General features: G+C 40.8%; 1 protein-coding gene across 2 annotated transcripts in view; it reads left to right on the top strand.

Annotated features, from left to right (window-relative positions):
* The window catches only part of igsf3 (immunoglobulin superfamily, member 3), a 107,454-nt gene that overhangs the window by 63,053 nt on the left and 26,325 nt on the right, over positions 1-18,076 (top strand). For both annotated transcript variants that reach the window (XM_072444544.1, XM_072444543.1), the window contains exons 4-6: positions 6,553-6,939; positions 10,929-11,336; positions 16,283-16,714. In XM_072444544.1, the coding sequence (XP_072300645.1) occupies positions 6,553-6,939; positions 10,929-11,336; positions 16,283-16,714 (1,227 nt within the window). The remainder of the gene's footprint in view (positions 1-6,552; positions 6,940-10,928; positions 11,337-16,282; positions 16,715-18,076) is intronic.

Below are 18,076 nucleotides of genomic sequence, written 5' to 3'. Positions count from 1 at the left end.
ATCCGGAAATCCCATTGTATGATTTTAAAATCTTTTATTAGTATATGATTGCTGCAAATAAGTATTTGAACTCTTGAGATAATCAGTGTTAATATTTGCTACAGAAGCCTTTGTTTATAATCACAGAGGTCAAATGTTTCCTGTCGTTCTTGACCAGGTTTGCACACACGGTTCCTGGACCACTCCTCCTCATACGACTTTCTCCCATGCCGCCCAGATGGCCATTGGCAAACTGCACAGGGGACATGACAATGGCACTGTGTTAAGGAGAGAATGAATGGGGCCATATATTTGAGAGATTTTGGGTAACAACCTCCTTCCCTCAGCCACTCGGTCGTGGCTGGGTCTTCCATCGTGAAAAATGACCTGAAGCACACAGCCAGGATAACCAAGGAGTGGCTCTGTACAAAGCATATCAAGGTTCGGCCTAACCAGTCCCCAGACCTAAATCCAATAGAAAGGATCTTTGGAGGGAACTGTGTTGCTCAGCGACAGACCCGAAACCTGACCAATCTAGAGAAGATCTGTGTGGAGGAGTGGGCCAAAATCCCTGCTGCAGTGTGTGCAAACCTGGCCAAGAACTACAGGAAACATTTGACCTCTGTAACTGTAAACAAAGGCTTCTGAACTAAATATTAACACTGATTTTCTCAAGTGTTCAAATACTGATTTGTAGCACATTCAAATAAATTATCTAAAAATCATAAAATGTGATTTCCATTTTTCTCAGTGGAAATTCACCTAGGATGAAAATGTCAGTGGGAGAACTTGCAGGGTGTTCAAATACTTACTTTCCTCACTGTATATGGGTACGTATATACAAAATCTGAAATGTGCTCCATCTTGCAGCTGTACAATACAGTTCTGTAGCTTATTCTAGTGTGTGTGTTTACAATAAGAATATAACTCAAGAATTGTATAGTTTGAGATACATTATGATGCAGTGTTGAGGTCGGGAATGTAAAGGAACACAGTGGCTGTTACAAAGTGTGTAACAGCAAGTAGCCTACGTAGAGGAGTATGTAGGATGCAAGAGCGTGCCTTTATGATAATGATTTAATAAACCGCAGGCCCTGAAGCGTGTTGGAGCTCAAACAAAGATGGCTCCTCGGCACCTCAGATAACCTCCCACTCCCTCCTCGCTTTGGTCCTGCCTTCCCCAGACACCACCACCACAGCTGCTCGCCCCGGCTGTGTTCTCCACTCTGCAAATATGCCTCTCCTTTGGTCTTCCAAGCCACATAGGCATGGGATAAACTGCCCCAGCATTAGCTCAGTTACAATGGCCCCATGTGGTGGAGTGTCTCGTGCCAGTACATTTCTTTAAAGTACGAGTTCAGCTCCTAAACGGAACAGAACAATGCAATGAGTTTCAGATGAATCGCAACTGAATTTAACTGGTCGCAAATAGAGAAAAAAAATATCCATAGCAAGATTCTAATTGCTACTAAAACTAGTTTAGAAAGTGCATAATCCTTTTACCAGATACTGATACCAAAATAAATAAATAAAACTGTTTCCTTGATAGTGTTAGAATGTATTTGTACCTTTCCACAACTTCTGACAACAATTGGTTGCACTCAGGGAAAATGTAATGAACACTGTAAATGATCTACAAGTTTCCTTTCACTTTCACTATTGTGTGCTACTTTGTGTTGCTCTTTCACACAAAAATGCCAATACAGTTTATTTTAGTTTGCGGTCGTGGCGTACAGTTCCAATGGTACGAACACTTTGACCATTTTCAGAAATATAAGACAAGAGTTGTGAAATTAAAGAAACTACCATTGTGCTGTGTGTAAAATGACTTTGTATTGTTTTCACTGTAACTACATTCATGTGTTATGTTTTATTTTCAAACAAATATTGAAGTTTTCCCTTGGTATCAAAATCAAGTTTGAAATGTTAGTATTGTTGATAACACTACTCCGCAGAGTATTATTATGTATAAAACCCATTCACCCTATAGTTCTGAAATATAGCCTTGTATTCTAGTATTAGTTCAGTCGAAAATATTAAATTTGTCTTTTGATGTTAATTTTCCCGACCCTGAAAAATGTGAACAGAATTTAGATTTTAGAAATACCAAATCTAATCACAAAATCCTTGGTCATTGTGAGTGTGGATGTGAAGCACGTTGTGTAAAAAGTACCCGCTGCCCCCCTTTTGTCATTCCATCTCTATAATCTATAATGGATAGGAGAATTGTTGCGTGACAAAGAGAATACGGGTGTTGTCGTAGCTGCCAGTGTGATTTAGCTTGTGTCGTATGCATGGAGTTTCTTGCCTTTGTTTTGTATTTACATAGAACACAGAAGTGTGCCGGGGCCATACCTTGAGCGTGATGTATATTTGATGTCACACCTGTCTTCTTGCTTGTATGGCGGGAGGTAGATTGATGGAGAGACAGAGAAATGGGTAGTGTAAGCCCAGAGGAGAACAAGAGCACGTCTCCATTGTAGAGTCATATTACATGCATTACATGAAATACAACTGAAGGCAACTCTATACTTACATATACGATACACAAATGTGAGGTCAAGCTGGGTTAGAGAGAGCATCAGGGGACAAAGCTGATCAAATACTTTGCCCTATAATAACTTAAACTTAATCTGGGCCTTTTTCTGCACATACTTTTCCTTCAGTGCTCGCAGCTCTGACAAGTTGCATAGTGTAGCTTCAAACTGTATTCCATTTTAGAGAACTATTATGACTACTAAAATTGATTCACAAATTTTAGTGCCTCCTTCAAAGTCCATTGTTAGGACTTTTATTGACTTCACAAGCCTCGCTTTGGCCTCTGGAGTGTCTTGATATTGGGCAATAAAAACAGTGGAATCAATTTGACAAGATGGCTGTAGATATGCAACTTAGGTCAATAAGAGTATGATGAGTTTCTTTATAATTATACCATGTTTTAAGAGCTTTGTTCAGACATATATAAGTGTGAGGACAAATATTTCAATTGTAAAAACTGCGATATATATATATATATATTTTTCTCAAAGCATTTCAGAATCAAAATGATCTCATTATTATAGTTGGGGGATGAATTGAAAAATAGATCATGTAGAAATAGTTGTTTTGGAAATAGACCTACAATATTAGTAATTGATTTAATATAGTTAAAATGAAGTGGGCAAATAAAGTGTACCGGTACCCAAAAAAAGAGCTAATAAATACATCGGCGTAATCCCTCCTTCATCCAGGAGTGAACCATCAAAGGAAAAGTTTCAAAGGTAGAGTTTCTCAGACCAGCTCCTCAGACTGAAAATGACTTTCAGATGGAAGTCGAAACGTCTCAATTTTTAAAACCTTTTCCAGTTGTCTACCTTTGTAACTTTTCTACAACTAATAAAATAAATAAATCAACAAACGGACACAAAAGGGTCCATATAAAAAAAAAACATCAAGAAGGGGGATTAAGTGATATTTCTTTATTGGTAATTTTAATATCCATTCACTTTTTTGGGCTCTATCTGAACCTGTTTATGCCATCTTTTGAAAAAAAAAATGTACATAAAGCAACTACCGGTATATACTTCTGTTTTCCAGGTTATTGGGGCTTACATTTAATTCTTTATACCCTTATTAACTTTGGGCTTTGGACATGATTTAAGCACATTACTGTATCTTGTATCTCTCACTGGATTCGTCACTAAATCTACATTCATGACCCACTTTCAGATCCCTGCACACTTTTTAGGAACCACTTGACATTGAACCAAAGACAACCTACGCTCTTGCTCGTGCTCCTTTGCCCCCCATCACTCCTCGTTCTCTTCCCTGGCCTCGTTACATCAGTTGTCCTTCTCTAATTGAGCCTAAACACTTACATACGCCCCGCCCCGACCCCCCATCTCCTCTAGGCCTCTGCATCTGCCGCCTGTTGTCTGTCTACTCCACATTGCATTCTCACTGAAGCGGGTCAAGGCGTTCTACTACATCGTTTCTTTCCACTTTTTTGAAAATGTCGGAGCGCATTGTCTTTTCAGCGCTAATCCGACTGCCTCGGTTTGTCAGATAAAACACTGCTCTCCTCGCACCAGCGCTACATTGCGGTTACTGTGATTACTCTTCCACAATTCAGACTGATAAATAATGCAAGAACAACGGTGGGCTACAAAGATAGTCACAACACAGTTTATGTCCAAATGTGGTGCGATATATTGACTTGTGTTAAAGCAAAGTAACAGTGTTACACCGGGACAACAGGAAATTGCGTGAGGAGCGAACATTTCTGTGTCATAAATGAAGAGTTTGGCATGGCTCAAACCGCACAGACGCATACGACAAAAGCACCAGCAATTTAAAGTTAGAGCAGTAATTTGCTGTTGAGGATACACAGTAATATAGGAATTGTCACGTCAAAAATGTAGCTTACGGTTGAAATTTGCCTGCATTTACATTATCGACTGTGCGAATCTTATTCAAACCTCAAAAAGATGGATATTATTTATGGCACAGTGGTTAGTGCTCCTGAGCTTGAAGGTTCGTCTTATGTCTAATTGGAATATATCTAATACTATAATATAATGTGCTTGCATATCTATCCTAAATAAATGATAGGACTACAACTGAATATCATTTTTATTGTAGTAGTCGAATAGTCAAAAATGTAATACATTATTTATGATGAGGCTTGGATCTTTTTTTTTTTTAAGTATTAAATCTGTTTTGGGTTTTTCCAATTTACAGAATTCTTACTGTCTCATTTTGATTTGATATTAGTTCTGTCTTGCTCTGTGATATAACCAGTATTCCTGCAAATGACACGTGTTATAGTCTGTTTATTTTCCAGATAGCAATGTTATTTTATTATTTATTATTAAAATGGTTGACTAGTCATGGTTATTCTAATTGTTGCAGCACTAGACGGCAGGGATTTTCCTCTGTTTAATCATTTACTTCAGTTGTATTGACTGAATCAGCCACCAATTAAATAATAAAGGAGAAAACGCATATTTATAAGTGTATTTTTATGTGTAATTTCTTGCATAGTTTGACACCATTATGTCTAACCTTAAACTTAGTCACTTAACCTTAAACTACTATCTCTCTTGTTATAGCACCACCTGTTCTCTCCTTAGTAAATAGTTCTATCATTATATAACTCTTCTGCTTCTCAGCTCCTTAAATAGAGCAGTGGAATAAGAAATGCACAATACAATATACCCTGTGCAGTGTTTACGTATACGTATGTGTGCAAACAATTGCCCGGCTCGTCTAATGTTCCGCTGCATAATGAACCCTATACCCACAACAGTCTTTGAACTCTCCCACTCGACTGTGTTTTTTTTCTCACAGGAAGTCTTTGTAATTACAGCTCGGGGGCCTGCACCTCACTGCGAAGCCAAGCAGCCGGCTCTGATCCATACTGCGCTCGTCATCTGCAAATTAATACAGCAAATAACGCGCGCCAGGACACACTTGCACAGTAGTGGATGTAATAGTGGCAGAAGCTAGCTTAAGTGGTGTTTATTCTCAAGCAGGAGGAAGGAGGAAGCGGTCCTGTCGTAGAGCAGCAGAAGAGAATTTTAATTAGATGTGTTTTTTATTGCAGAGGTGAAACCGCGAGGGGCTCTCTGAAAGATCAGCGTTTTAGTGAAGCCATGCACTGTATGACCTTCTCCTGCTCTCCTCCTGGTGTCTGCACTTTTACAGTTACCCGCGCTGTCAAACTCCACCTTAAGGCCTAATCTGGTTTTAACATTTGAGTTTCACTTTAGTTTTGTCCGACATGGAATTGGAAAAATGGTATCAGCGCTGGGCTGGCTGAAAAGAATCACTTATGTTTTAAACACTATTCAAGCTAAGTCTTTCTAAGCCTTTATATATTATACCTATAGAGTGATCCCGCCCCCCAACGTTTATTGAAATAGAGGCACTTTCCCCATTGCTCTTTCCCAGTAGGATATCATTCAGACCAGATTCATGTGAATAAGTAGAACTAAATTAATTCAGGTGCTTCAGGAACTCGCATAAGTACACAATCAACATAAAATAATTCTATTCATATATTTTATGATCTGGCTTTAATTCACACTTAGAATACAGTACTTAATTTTAAAGTAATCTCTTGTTTGCAGTTAAGGGTGTAACAATATTCTACTGTAACGATTATTGCGAGAAGAAACTGCATGAAATCTTCATTTCGGTCTTGTTCAGAATCAGATTCTAACACATTTCCACTCCACGATTGGTCACCATCTTTATGAAATTAAACTTTCTGTCAAGTTAACTTGACATATGCCGGTACATACAAAACACTGTACATTAAGGCTTACTTTATAAGATTGAATAGAAATGTTTTTTTCTAAAATGGTCACAATTATTATTTATCAGTCCTTATATATATATATATATATATGTGATATATCTTGACAGCTAAATGCTATATTCACCAATATACAATGTCACAGTGTGAATATTGAAAATGTTTTTCTTTCTATTTATTGTGTTCAATCTGAGTTTTGTTCATAAATGGTCTATTGTAGATGAGATACATATAATAATAATGTAAGTTTTTGTTCCTCTCTTGTGCCCCTCTAGACCGTGACTTCAGTATCCAGGTGAGCACGGAGCGTCGGTCCTTCACGGCCGGTGAGCCGCTGGAGCTGCGCTGCACCATCGAGGCGCAGAATGTTCCCGAGCGCTTCTTCTCGGTGTCGTGGGTGTTCAGCAGCTCACCGGTGGCCGTGGTGGGCCCCGGCGCCGTGCCCGTCCTGGGACCAGAATACGTGGCCCGAGAGGCGGCAGGACAGATGACGGTGCGCAAGGAAAGCGCCAGCGTGCACTTGCTCAAACTGCAGCATCTGAGGCCTTCAGATTCAGGCAAATACATCTGCAGGGTGACTGAGAGGGAGAAAACACCCACAGGTGACTTCATCGACCGCAGCAAGAGGTCCCGCAACGTCCAGATCACTGTCTCGTCTCTGCGTGAGTAACTGCTGTCACTATAATACACTGTTCTACGACATTGTGTTCCATTTCTCTGTATTTGTATCTTAAACGTGCCCACTACTTTTATAGCTCCACTGATTCATCACAAAATGACATTAAGGTCCACATCTCATAACTGATGTTCTTACCATTCATTTCTCTAATGCCTTGTAAACCCTGGGCAGAATTGCTGTATTTAAAGGGCCACTGCATTTCTACAAGTACAGTCAAGGGTCAAATTGGCACAACGTGAGTAAAGCAAACACAGTCAAGGTCCAAAGATGTACGTAGCTACATTTTATTTTTCAGATTAAAAGTGCTCACAAAGCAAAAAGCTTTGGGGCCAACTGGTTTATTTCTTCGCTATGGCCCATTGCACATGTCTCCCGCTGCCTTTGCACTTGCATTAGCATTTGAACCCCCACCCCTAAAGCCCCCTCTACTGCCTACACACACAAACGATAGTTTGCAGGCAGAAAATTTGAATAAAAACTCCATCTTGTAAAAACTGGCAATTGAAAATAATATCCAACCATTTCTGAAGTCACAGTTGCTCTGTCAGCACTCTGCATTTTATATGATCGCTTATGGGGAAATGCTGTTTAGGCTGAGCTGAATGACTTGCTACATCACTCAGGAGTTACTGAAAATATAAAATGTTTCAAACATTGAGGGAAAATTTGGGCGCAATGAAAATATTTGTATTCCATTATTAGAATCTCCGCATTGCGCAGAGTAGAGTAGAGCCAAGTAGGTAATAATGGAAAAAGGGCATATATGGACAGAGCTACATATACAGCTATTGTATTGTGTATTCATTTGGCAACGTTGAATGAAACTGAAAATGCAGTGATGCATCCACCAAACGGTCCTGTGGCTGTGGTAAAATAAGTCTTGCTTTCAGGAGGGCAGTAAGTGTTCCATAGTGAACAAAGCCCCTGATGTTAGAAGCTGGTAAGAGGACAAATTACACTTCTTGATATTATTCCTGATGTATTTTCAGTTTGAGTGGATTGCCAAAGATCTCTAATGCAGCATTACAGTGTGTGCGTCTGTACCCATTTCCTCTGGCATAGCTGGAGAAACCGAGTGGAGGGGGTGCTTCACTATAGGGGTATAATGGAGAGCAGGGAAGTCCAGACTCAAGCAGGCTCAGCTAACAGCCATGAAATGAAAGAGAAAAAAGATCCCCTTGTCTCTCCGGGGCCTATCTACGTGTCTCTAGGGCCACAAATGACTGTTCTGCCTGGCCCAGCCCTCTTCACTCCGGGTTAAACGCTGCTGCCTGTGGGGGCCCTTGGGTTTGCATGTGATTGATTTACAGTTACAGCTATTCTCCAGGTTACTCCTATCAGGTAATTGGCCCTGCTACCATTCTGGATCATTGGCTGCGACCCATCTGTACAGTATGGAGCGGAACAGCACATGGGGCTAGCCGCTACTGCTGCAATGAAGCATAATATAATAGCGGGGTAATAGCTTGCTTATACCTGACCATGCCGCATCAGCCCAAAATAATGCTCTTGCAAGTACCAGTCTCTGAATATATAGTGGGGTGTAAAAGTTTTGAGAAGTAAATGGCCATTGAATAAAAAGAAGGATTAATAGATTACCAGTCTCTTGCGATTGTTCTGGTTATGATCGGGAGGGCATCTGGATGTATTAGTGTTTCGTGAGTGCAAACCATTGTATAAAGAAAAGGCCTGATACCAATTTGGGTACTACAATGATCATTTCAAACAATTGAAGGTGAATTTTAATACAAAATACTATTAACCCAAGGCCTAATGTCTATACTAGTTTAGTAGTGATTCATATCTGAGTATTGATTTTCTTCACAACCCTTCCATCTTGTACCAAAAAAATAATAAAGTGTTTGTATTTTAACAGCATTTACCCCTGAACTATAAGTAGAGTTAGATCTTTGTGTGTTATGTCCAGGTAGACCTTAACCCCATTGTATTGTCTTAGTACTCATCTTATTACTGTGCACTTATTATTTCTCTGTCCTTAAAACACCTGCACATCGCTAGTGCACCATTTGTTTTTTCAGACAAAGACCCCATCGCCCCATAAAAGATGTTTATGACACAGCATAATAACTGCTGCCGGCAAATATGAACTTCCATAAAACACAGGGGTCAGGTTTAGCTTATTTCTTCCCCAAAAAGTGCCCATATCTGAGATGAGATCGTGAGACGTGCTTTATCACTATAATTGGCCGACGGAGAGAGGTTGGGTAATAAGCGGTGGCAGGGGTTAAAGTTGAGTCGGGGGCAGAGTGAGGTGACAGCAGAGGGAAACGCAGACGTAAACACTCCTGACAAACTGCCGGTGATGGATGAGTTTACTTTTTGTGGCGGGAGGCAGAGAATGGATCAGAGCTGCTCCGCTGAATCTTCTATTGTTCACACAGAGAGGACAGGAGCCAGGGCCAGGAGGCAGCGCGAGTCAAAGGCGCTGTGGACTGTAAACAGAGAAGCAGCTCGCTAAAGGGGGGGGGAGGCCGCAAAGGTGGGGAAGTTAGAAAGTAGTAAAGGAGAAAATGTCTTGTGGTCAAAGAGGGTCAGGGTCGATTGCAAATGTGAGTGAAAAAACAATAACAACATGCAGAATGACGAAAAGCAATCTGAGTATGATACATGAGTTATTTGGTGCTCAGACCCCGGCAGAAGACAGTGCGATTATGGGCGCTCCGTAATAGAATTATATTAGATGTCTCCCTCCAGGGCTTGGAGACTGGTGGTGGTAGATATGAGGAAGAGGGCAGAGATGATGACGAGGACGATGTGAGGGGTAAAGGAGGAGAAGGGGAGGTGGTGGGTCGCAGTACGCTCTGAAAGCGGCCGAGACAACTGCATGAGGTTTCAATGGGGCAGACTGGGCACTGACTGGGAGCAGAGGAGGTGCGCTGTGCCACAGGGAGGAGTAACTCTGGCACGGGGATTGAGGCTGGAGAGCAGGTGAGGCGTTAGGTCTTCCAGGCTGAATTTATGCTAGCTTCATTACTACTATAACAGTTACAGTCTAACAGTGCATACTAGTAGCCGTCTTGGGTAGTTAAAAAATAAGTAAACCCAGATTACCCATGTCCAAACTGATCTACTTTACTTTGACTTTTATATGCAAGCAGTGACCATAAAAATAATTTGTAAAAAGTTCTTTTTAGCCTATTTCAGTCCCTGAAACGGATCTATTTTATTAGTTGGTAAAAATGCAATAGAATCAGAGACAGATATAAGACAAATGTGCTAAACTGAGTTATCTAGTAAATCACTACAAATTCCATTTATACACTACTGGCATTGATCCCAAGCTGTGGAAGAACATAAAAATACTATGACGTTCGGGAGCTTAAAAAAAGTCCTCGGAGGCTGCTAAAATGGGCAGGGAAAAGGGAATGGGATGAAGTATTTTCTCTTTGTTCATACGAGAAGCAGGATATTACTTTATTCCTTATTCACAAAGAGCTCGTGCTTATTAGCCTGAGTGAAGCACCGTGTTACACAGCCTGGCCAAAGGGAGTGGGATGCTGAAGAAACCGATTGCCACATCCCTGTAGACGACAGCGCTTCAGGGTCAAATATGTGCCTGTAACGTTTGATGGGCATTGACGTGTTTTCTTTTGATCAGAGCTGAATATTAATGTGGTTGGTTCCAAGTCATCTTTTGCCCAAGGGACCATGGTCAACCATCTAGCAGAGGGATCTAACCCACATGCACTGACAGGAACCTGTCAAAGCCTGACTGACTTCTCCTTCTAAGTGCCCAAGGCTTGTTAGCATAGCACACCGCCACCACTACAACACACATGCAGATTGTCTTCAAGTGAAAAGGGATCTCTTTTATTGCCCAAGGCTTTCAGCACTCCTTTGACAAGTATTTTCTGTAAAAAAAAAAAAAAAAAAAGGAACACTCTCTTGCCAGCTTGTCGTAACATTGGATATCTTCTTCTTATATTGCATTGTATTGTTTTTGTCTTCCAGAGAGCAACATCACAGTGAATATGACCAGTAGCACGTCCGATGTGCTGGAGGGGGACGTGATCCAGCTCACCTGCTCGGTTCAGACCACCACGGGCCCCCTGTCAGTGGTGTGGTACTGGACGGACAAAGACGCAAAAGAGACGCCCCAGGAAGTGGCGACGGTGGAACGGGATGGTGCAGTGTTGCATAGTCCGAACTACAAAGAGAGAGCGAGTTACGGAGATATCCGAGTGGAGAAAGTACAAGGGAGTTATTTTACTTTGTCCATTTACAACTCTTTGCCGGGGGATGAGGGGCAGTACAGCTGCGCGGCGACCGAGTGGCTGCAGACGGGCAGCGAGCTGGAGATAAACTGGGAGAAGATTGGAGAAAAGTCCGACGCCAAGAAAATCTCCGTCAAGACCGTGGGTATGTAACCGGACAACTTTTAACAACTTTTCCAGAATGTAACTTTACTGTGGGTTGGACAAAGTTTTGCAGAGTTTTTGGTGCATAAATGTTTAGAGAGAGGGGAAAGGAGAGAAGTTGGCCTTGAGTCTGCAGAAAAGTACTTATGGTAATGGTTTATGGATGAAGTGTTTTTATATGTAAAGCCATTTAAAAGCAATGTTATATATATAAATCCCTTTTTCAGTTTCTGTTACCTATAGCAATCAGAGAGAATGCACATTCATTTGCCTGGTCAAACCAAGAATACACACTTCCCTAATACTAACAAAGATGTCCGTATAACAAAACCAACATGAATGCTTACAAGTAAAAAAGAAGGGAAAACTATATCACAGGGGAAATTAAATGCTGTCTGTGAAGTGGCACCATTATGTGGAAATATTGCTAGTCCAGTATGTTTTACAGTAGACTCCTGCACACCATTTAATAAGAACGATACACTTTTCTCATGCCTGCAGAAGTGATTTACAGTTCATTGTTTTGCTTTTAAATGTAGGCCTGTACTGGGGAGTAGAAGTGGCCTATGGCATTATCAAAAGAACATTGTGTAACTGTTCCAGGAGTAAACTACACTATGTAAGACGACCTAAAATTCAGTCCTGTCAGTCCTGAGTCTCAATCAAAATCAACCGCGTAAAGAACCTTTTGAAGTTGTGGTGATCCCAAGAATATGCATAATAAACTGGCTCAAACTGTATCTTCTTACTCTTTTATTTTAATTTTTTCATTGGTTTATGCCACAGAATCGTGTCCTGACTCACACACCAGCCATACGATTCTTAGTCATAACCTGTTTACACCTCAAAGCACATTTCACTGTTTATCAGCTCTTCACGTCAGCATGTGCCCCGTGCAAACAGCGCGAGACACTCCATCTACTTGGGTGCACCAAATTAAACACAGGCATATGTTTGTGATTAACTGATGTCTGATGAGTGACTCCACAGGCACGCCATGCTTTATTCATGCCTTGCTCTGGGGAGGGATCTATTGTGGCACACTTTCCCTGCCAAGCGTCTAGAGCACTAGTTTATTATGGCAAAGTACTCACTCACACAAACACGCACACATATGGATTAGGTCGAATTATTAGAATGGAAATGCAGTGGCAATATGTTTCACAGTCTGCCGTTCCCCTCCGTCAACGCTGAGTTAAAGCGCGACGTCTTTGGACTGAGGGAAGCCAGTGGAGCGGAGAAGTGCTGGCAGACCACAGAGCCACACATTTAGAAAGGAAGGAAAGGGAGAGAAAGACAGCGGATGGATTAGCGAGAGAGAACATCTCAGCTTTTTTAAGTGGCCATTTGTTAAGTTTAGGCAATGGAAAAAAAAAAAACATTAGTTGGGAGAAACAAGGGAGAAATTATGCAAATAGAAGAGAAGACTCTGCTTGTCCGCCATGCTTCTTGATCAAAAGAGTTTTTAAAGTGCACTAGCTTGTGACGGTTACTGCTGATTTGTTTTGATCTCCAGTTCAGTCAGAATACTGCTTTAATGGACCTGAATCTGTTATGCAGATAGAGATGATGCACTTGACTCTCCTCTATAGGGATCCCAAAGCAACATGATGGAACTTTTACTTGTTTTTTTTACTCCAAAGCCATAATTGTGTTCACCACGGTGAGAGAAAATGTCCTGTCACATTTCTGATTGGGGGGGTCCTTTTCCTCTTATCCATGGAGGATGTTACTGCTTTGCATGGAATGTTGCGTATTATTGTATTAAAGTTATTGCATTTATCCAGTTAGTTGTTTTATTGCCTTGAAAAACATGCAGTCTTAATGTGAGTGGGTGCACCTCTCCATAGATCTAACCTGTAACTTGACCTGACAGCTGCACCTGCTTGATAAGTGTAGTGCCATACTGTGGATCTCCAGGCAAAGCCATAACATCTCAAATCACACAACATATAAAAGTGTTGTCAGAATTGTCGGACTGATTAATTACAGTTATTTAGCATAGCATTTTGTACAGTCTTTTAATTTACAGCGTTGTTTAAACCTAGCTTTGAATCTATACTCCACTGCATGCTAATCAAAATAGCTGAAGAAAATTTACATAATGTCCTAACAATCAAGATCGAGCCACATTAGGCAATTTTACAAGATTATACAATTCCCTCCTCCTACAAGGTATAGAAGTGTGGAGTAAAGGGAAAAACAGTCTACAACACTACGACAATTAAGTTGTTTAGGATTCTAAAAGAACATAATGGGCTATAAATGTTCAGATCCTGCAATTTTCTCACTTCTTCCATGGGTATAATAACTTTAATAATGACCAAAAGAAAATGCATATATGTCTGTACAGCTCGTTATGCTCTGTGGGCAGCTCACATCACACTATGTAAAATTTGTTTTGATGTGTGGACCGCCTTCATGACCTCTACCGGCCTGAGGGTGAACCTAAAGAGAGAGAGATGCCTTCTGGGAGTTAGGTTGCTATGGTAATGGCCAGGTGCTCGATTGGAAGTTTTCTTTGCTTAGTTTAGAAGACAACATAGGGTCTGTTTGAGAAGAGAATTTTAATTGCCTGTAGGTATAAATGGCTATAGAAGTAGTACTTACATAGGGTAGTGTGATAGAGTAAGAAATACTGGAAATGTTTAAAGTTAATATGCGATGCATTTTAATTGTTTGAAAGGAAGTTACATTGAAAATTGGCCTTTTGTTTAAAGTTAATCTTGAAATCATGAATACTTACAATTGCATAAAATAAAGGAAAAATTACACTGATAAAATGGCTTACTGAGTTTTTCACTCTCTCGCTCTGAAGAACTGCATAGCCTTACTATTTTTAGGATCATTTTTGCCAAATGATTTTAGGTTAGAGCACACTACAAGATTTCCTTGTAGTGTACAGTTGATTGATTGTACAGTTCAAGCATGCTTCCTTTTCACACGCCATTTATTGGTCAGCCCAACATCAACCGGCACAATGTCTTTCCTGGGAAGCTTGTTGGCGCTCCAATCCGCTGTCCGGGCAGTCGTCAGCAATGAGGAGAGTGAATGGAAGCAATGAGAAGTAGTGAGATGAGAGATAGACTTAGAGCGGAGAGTTATTGTCTATTAGAGAATTATGGCCCGAGGCATTCGCCCGGCCTGAACAGAGCCCCATTGATTGTGCGCCCCTGAAGGACACCAGGGTTGATAGCTGTCAGGGCGAGTGAGAGGCCGGTGGAAGGAGAGGGAAAGTGACAAGGCGATCGACTTGAACTTCACCTGGACATTTACAAAGTGTCGAGGAGAAGAACCGCGTGCGACCAAAATCACTCTCCATAAAGGATCTAGAACATAACATTTTATGCAAGACATCATCAGAAAGCAGGCACTCGCATAGAGATGTCCAAAAATAGAATTGATGTGGAAGGTTTATACTAGTGCTTCTTAGCAGAGTTGGTTTATAGCATTTTAAACTAGTGAAGATGTTTTTGAAAAATATAAATAGTGTTTTCATTTGAACTTCACTTAGGTTTTGAAGCATGTTAGACTTCTGAGATGTTTCTATGAGTAGACGAGCACTTACTAGCTGTTACATAGTGATCTGTCCTTTCTGTTAATAACAAAAACGTCACTCATTCAATTATTCTAATGATGGAGAGTAGGTGCCGGTGAAAATGGTAATATGTTGTGTTTAAATCTCTTTGTGTATGTGTAGCGTTGCAATAATGAATGCAGTTGGGTGAACATTTTCAGCCTAATGAGGAGTGTTCGGACTTGGCAAGCAGTTGGGCATGGATCGAACATCGGCGCTTAGAGGAAATTTTTCCCCTGGGCTTTTGTCTTTGTACCATTACCATTTCAGTAGCACTATCCACACAGAATGTACATAAACTTCACAAAAACTAAAGGGTCATGCATACACCTACGAGCATCGTGGACATAAGGTGGGCAATGTTGTGGGCATAACGCTGGAGAAAACCATTATGGAGATAAGAAAGTGCTCCAGCAGTTTGTCAATATGACCCCAGTGCACTTTGAGTAGGCACGGACCGCATCTCCAGCTTTTGTAGCTCACTTAGCAAGATTATTATGCTATACAATAGGAGTTAGTCTATGAAATGTATAAGGCAGCCGCAAGCACTTGACAAAGCATAGGTCAATAGAAAGTGATGGCCGGCTGGATCAAGAACAGGGGCCATAAATCGTTGGGGTTCATAGAAGCAAACATTTTATTTCCCACAGTTGGTGTCATATGGAGAAGGGAAAACTCAATATTTGTGCTTGACTGTACAAACGGTTGCTTTATATGCTGCCAATAGATAACTCAAAGCACATGGGCACAGAAATCATAAATACGGTATGTACGCCAGCTTATGCCAAGATTTGTGTGCACATAAAGCAAGGGAATTTATACTGATGATAGTTAAAAATAGTCAGAGACTAGAAGCTTGTGCCACTTGATAGACAACTTGTAAGACTATGTATAAATATACCCACACTATTGATAAGGTCTTTTCAGGTTAATGCTTGTTTGGTTTTTTATATGTACCGTATTTTCCGGACTAATAGAGAATAAGAAAAAACATATGCAAGTTGGACTGGAGTATGAAATGCGGTTGCAAGTATGAAAATAATATGAAAAAAGGTGTGACTTATAGTCCGGAAAATACGGTATGCTGAAAACTGGTTGGTAAAGTGTACATTACAAACTCGTCCAGAAGCACTCATATCTTGGAAAGGATGGAAATATCAACTGCAAAACGTTACAGGAATCACACATATTTCAGAACGTGTTTGTAGAGGTATAAAGAATAGGGTCAGCAGCTTTTTACAGAATATAATTGTTTGCAGAGGAAATGATCTTAGTATTAGCTAATTGTGACCATTCAAATGTTTGATTGTCCATAAAACTGTTAAAACAAATTATAAGATATTCTATTGTTTTTTTTTGTTCCCATACAGAATCCTCTTTTGTGGTATCCGCCTCATCCAGGACACCTTACATCACATTTGGAGACTCATTCGATCTGCTGTGTTTGGTCAAGCCCCGTCACAACCCCCGCGTGCCCACTTCAGTCACATGGCGTTTCAAACCAGCCAGTTCAGAGGAGGAGGAGGAGGCGGCGCAGGGAAATGGGTTCAAAGAGCTGGTGACGTTCACCCGGGAGGGCACCCTGCAGTGGGGGGAGCAGCTGCTCGGACTGGGCACAAGGACCACCGTGGATCGCTCTCACTCCAACACCAACTTCCGCCTGTCTGTGACTAAAGCGGGGCGTCGAGAGGCGGGCAAGTACCAGTGTACTGCAGTGCTGTGGAGGAGGAACTATGACAACAGCTGGAGCAGAGTGGCCAACCGCACCTCCAACCTGCTGGGCATCAGTGTGGTGCAGCCAGGTGAGACACAGACCTGAATAGAATGGGGGTATAATGTACAAGCTTACAGTAATAAATCTATTGAAGCTCATATTTTTACATAGGCTATTATGTGCAGTTTTTTTCTGTTGCCAGGACACTTTAAAATGTTGTGATAAAACATAGTGTGCAGCATGAGTTCACTGAAAGTCTATTGTTTTTTTAAATTAATTTACTTTGATTCCAGCTTCACTTCAGTGCAGGGGAGGTGAAAACGTGACTCGCAAGCCACATTGGCCAATCAGAATGCAACTCTTTGCCTCATATCAGATTTGATGAATATGTCCCTGAAACGTTTGCTCTCTCCCTCTGTCTCTCCTGCGGGAGGCTGTGTAAGCAGAACCAAAGCAGATCTGTCAGATAGATTATGTCTTTTAAGGAGCGTTTCGAACTTTTAGTGATATTATATGAATCTGGAGTTTCTTTTTGGTCCTTTATATTGTGCAAATTAGTCTCATTTTCGCAGGGATTGGAACAGCGGGTTGGGCCCCAATGGAGAGCTGGTCCAACCTTTAGAATTTAAAGTCTATATTACATTCTCCTGTTTTTCTTATTGTGACTTAGTTTGGTTCTGTAGAACCTGTGGTAAATATTTATAATAATTTGTGAATAAATGTTTGTATAATAAGAGTTTAAGACTATAGAAACTAGTGCGGAGTTCTAAAACAGAATCCCTCTTCCCATGTTATCAAAACAAAACAATCCTAACAAATAGATAGATAAAATGGATGTAAATGTTTTTTTTTTTTATTTTAATAAGAATGTTACATCTAAAATACACCAGAATGATTTCTAAAAATCTCCAGACCCCCTTTAGTTGCATAAACCTTATTTTATTATTTATTGGGTGAGTCCACAGTTATTTTATTACTTGGTTTACGGATCCGCCGCACTTAGATTATTGATTTCTACAATATAAATAAAATATATTTTTTTTTTTTTTTTAAATAAAGTACCGTTGACAAGGCAAAATAGCATTAAATGAAATATAAAAAGCGGAATTAAGTCAAAAGATAAGAGCGCGTGAAGCAATTTTTCCTGCGGGAGTTTGTGACGGACCCTGCGCGCGGCCTCAGGAGAGCATGTGAAGACGAGCGCGCCCGTTTCCCTGTCTGCTACGCGCCGCGCCAACGCCTTTTATATCGCAAATACACATTTTAAACCCGTTTACCACATTTTCTCCAGCGCGTTTTGCCGTGACTAAGGGGGCACACTTAGAAGCGTCCATTACCAATGCAAAACATGCAAAATATACTGTTACACTCACCTGCGCCCCCTAGTGTTGGCAGTGCACGTGGTGAGGCTGAATATTTTGCCTCTGACCAGTGAGCCAGCTCTGCTTTA

Source organism: Eucyclogobius newberryi, unplaced genomic scaffold, assembly GCF_026437365.1.
Source record: "Eucyclogobius newberryi isolate DKJ021-1_F unplaced genomic scaffold, fEucNew1.0.hap1 SCAF_14, whole genome shotgun sequence".
Taxonomy (NCBI): Eukaryota; Metazoa; Chordata; class Actinopteri; order Gobiiformes; family Gobiidae; genus Eucyclogobius; species Eucyclogobius newberryi.
Note: the sequence above shows the minus strand (reverse complement) of the source record. Positions and strands in the feature narration are given on the sequence as shown.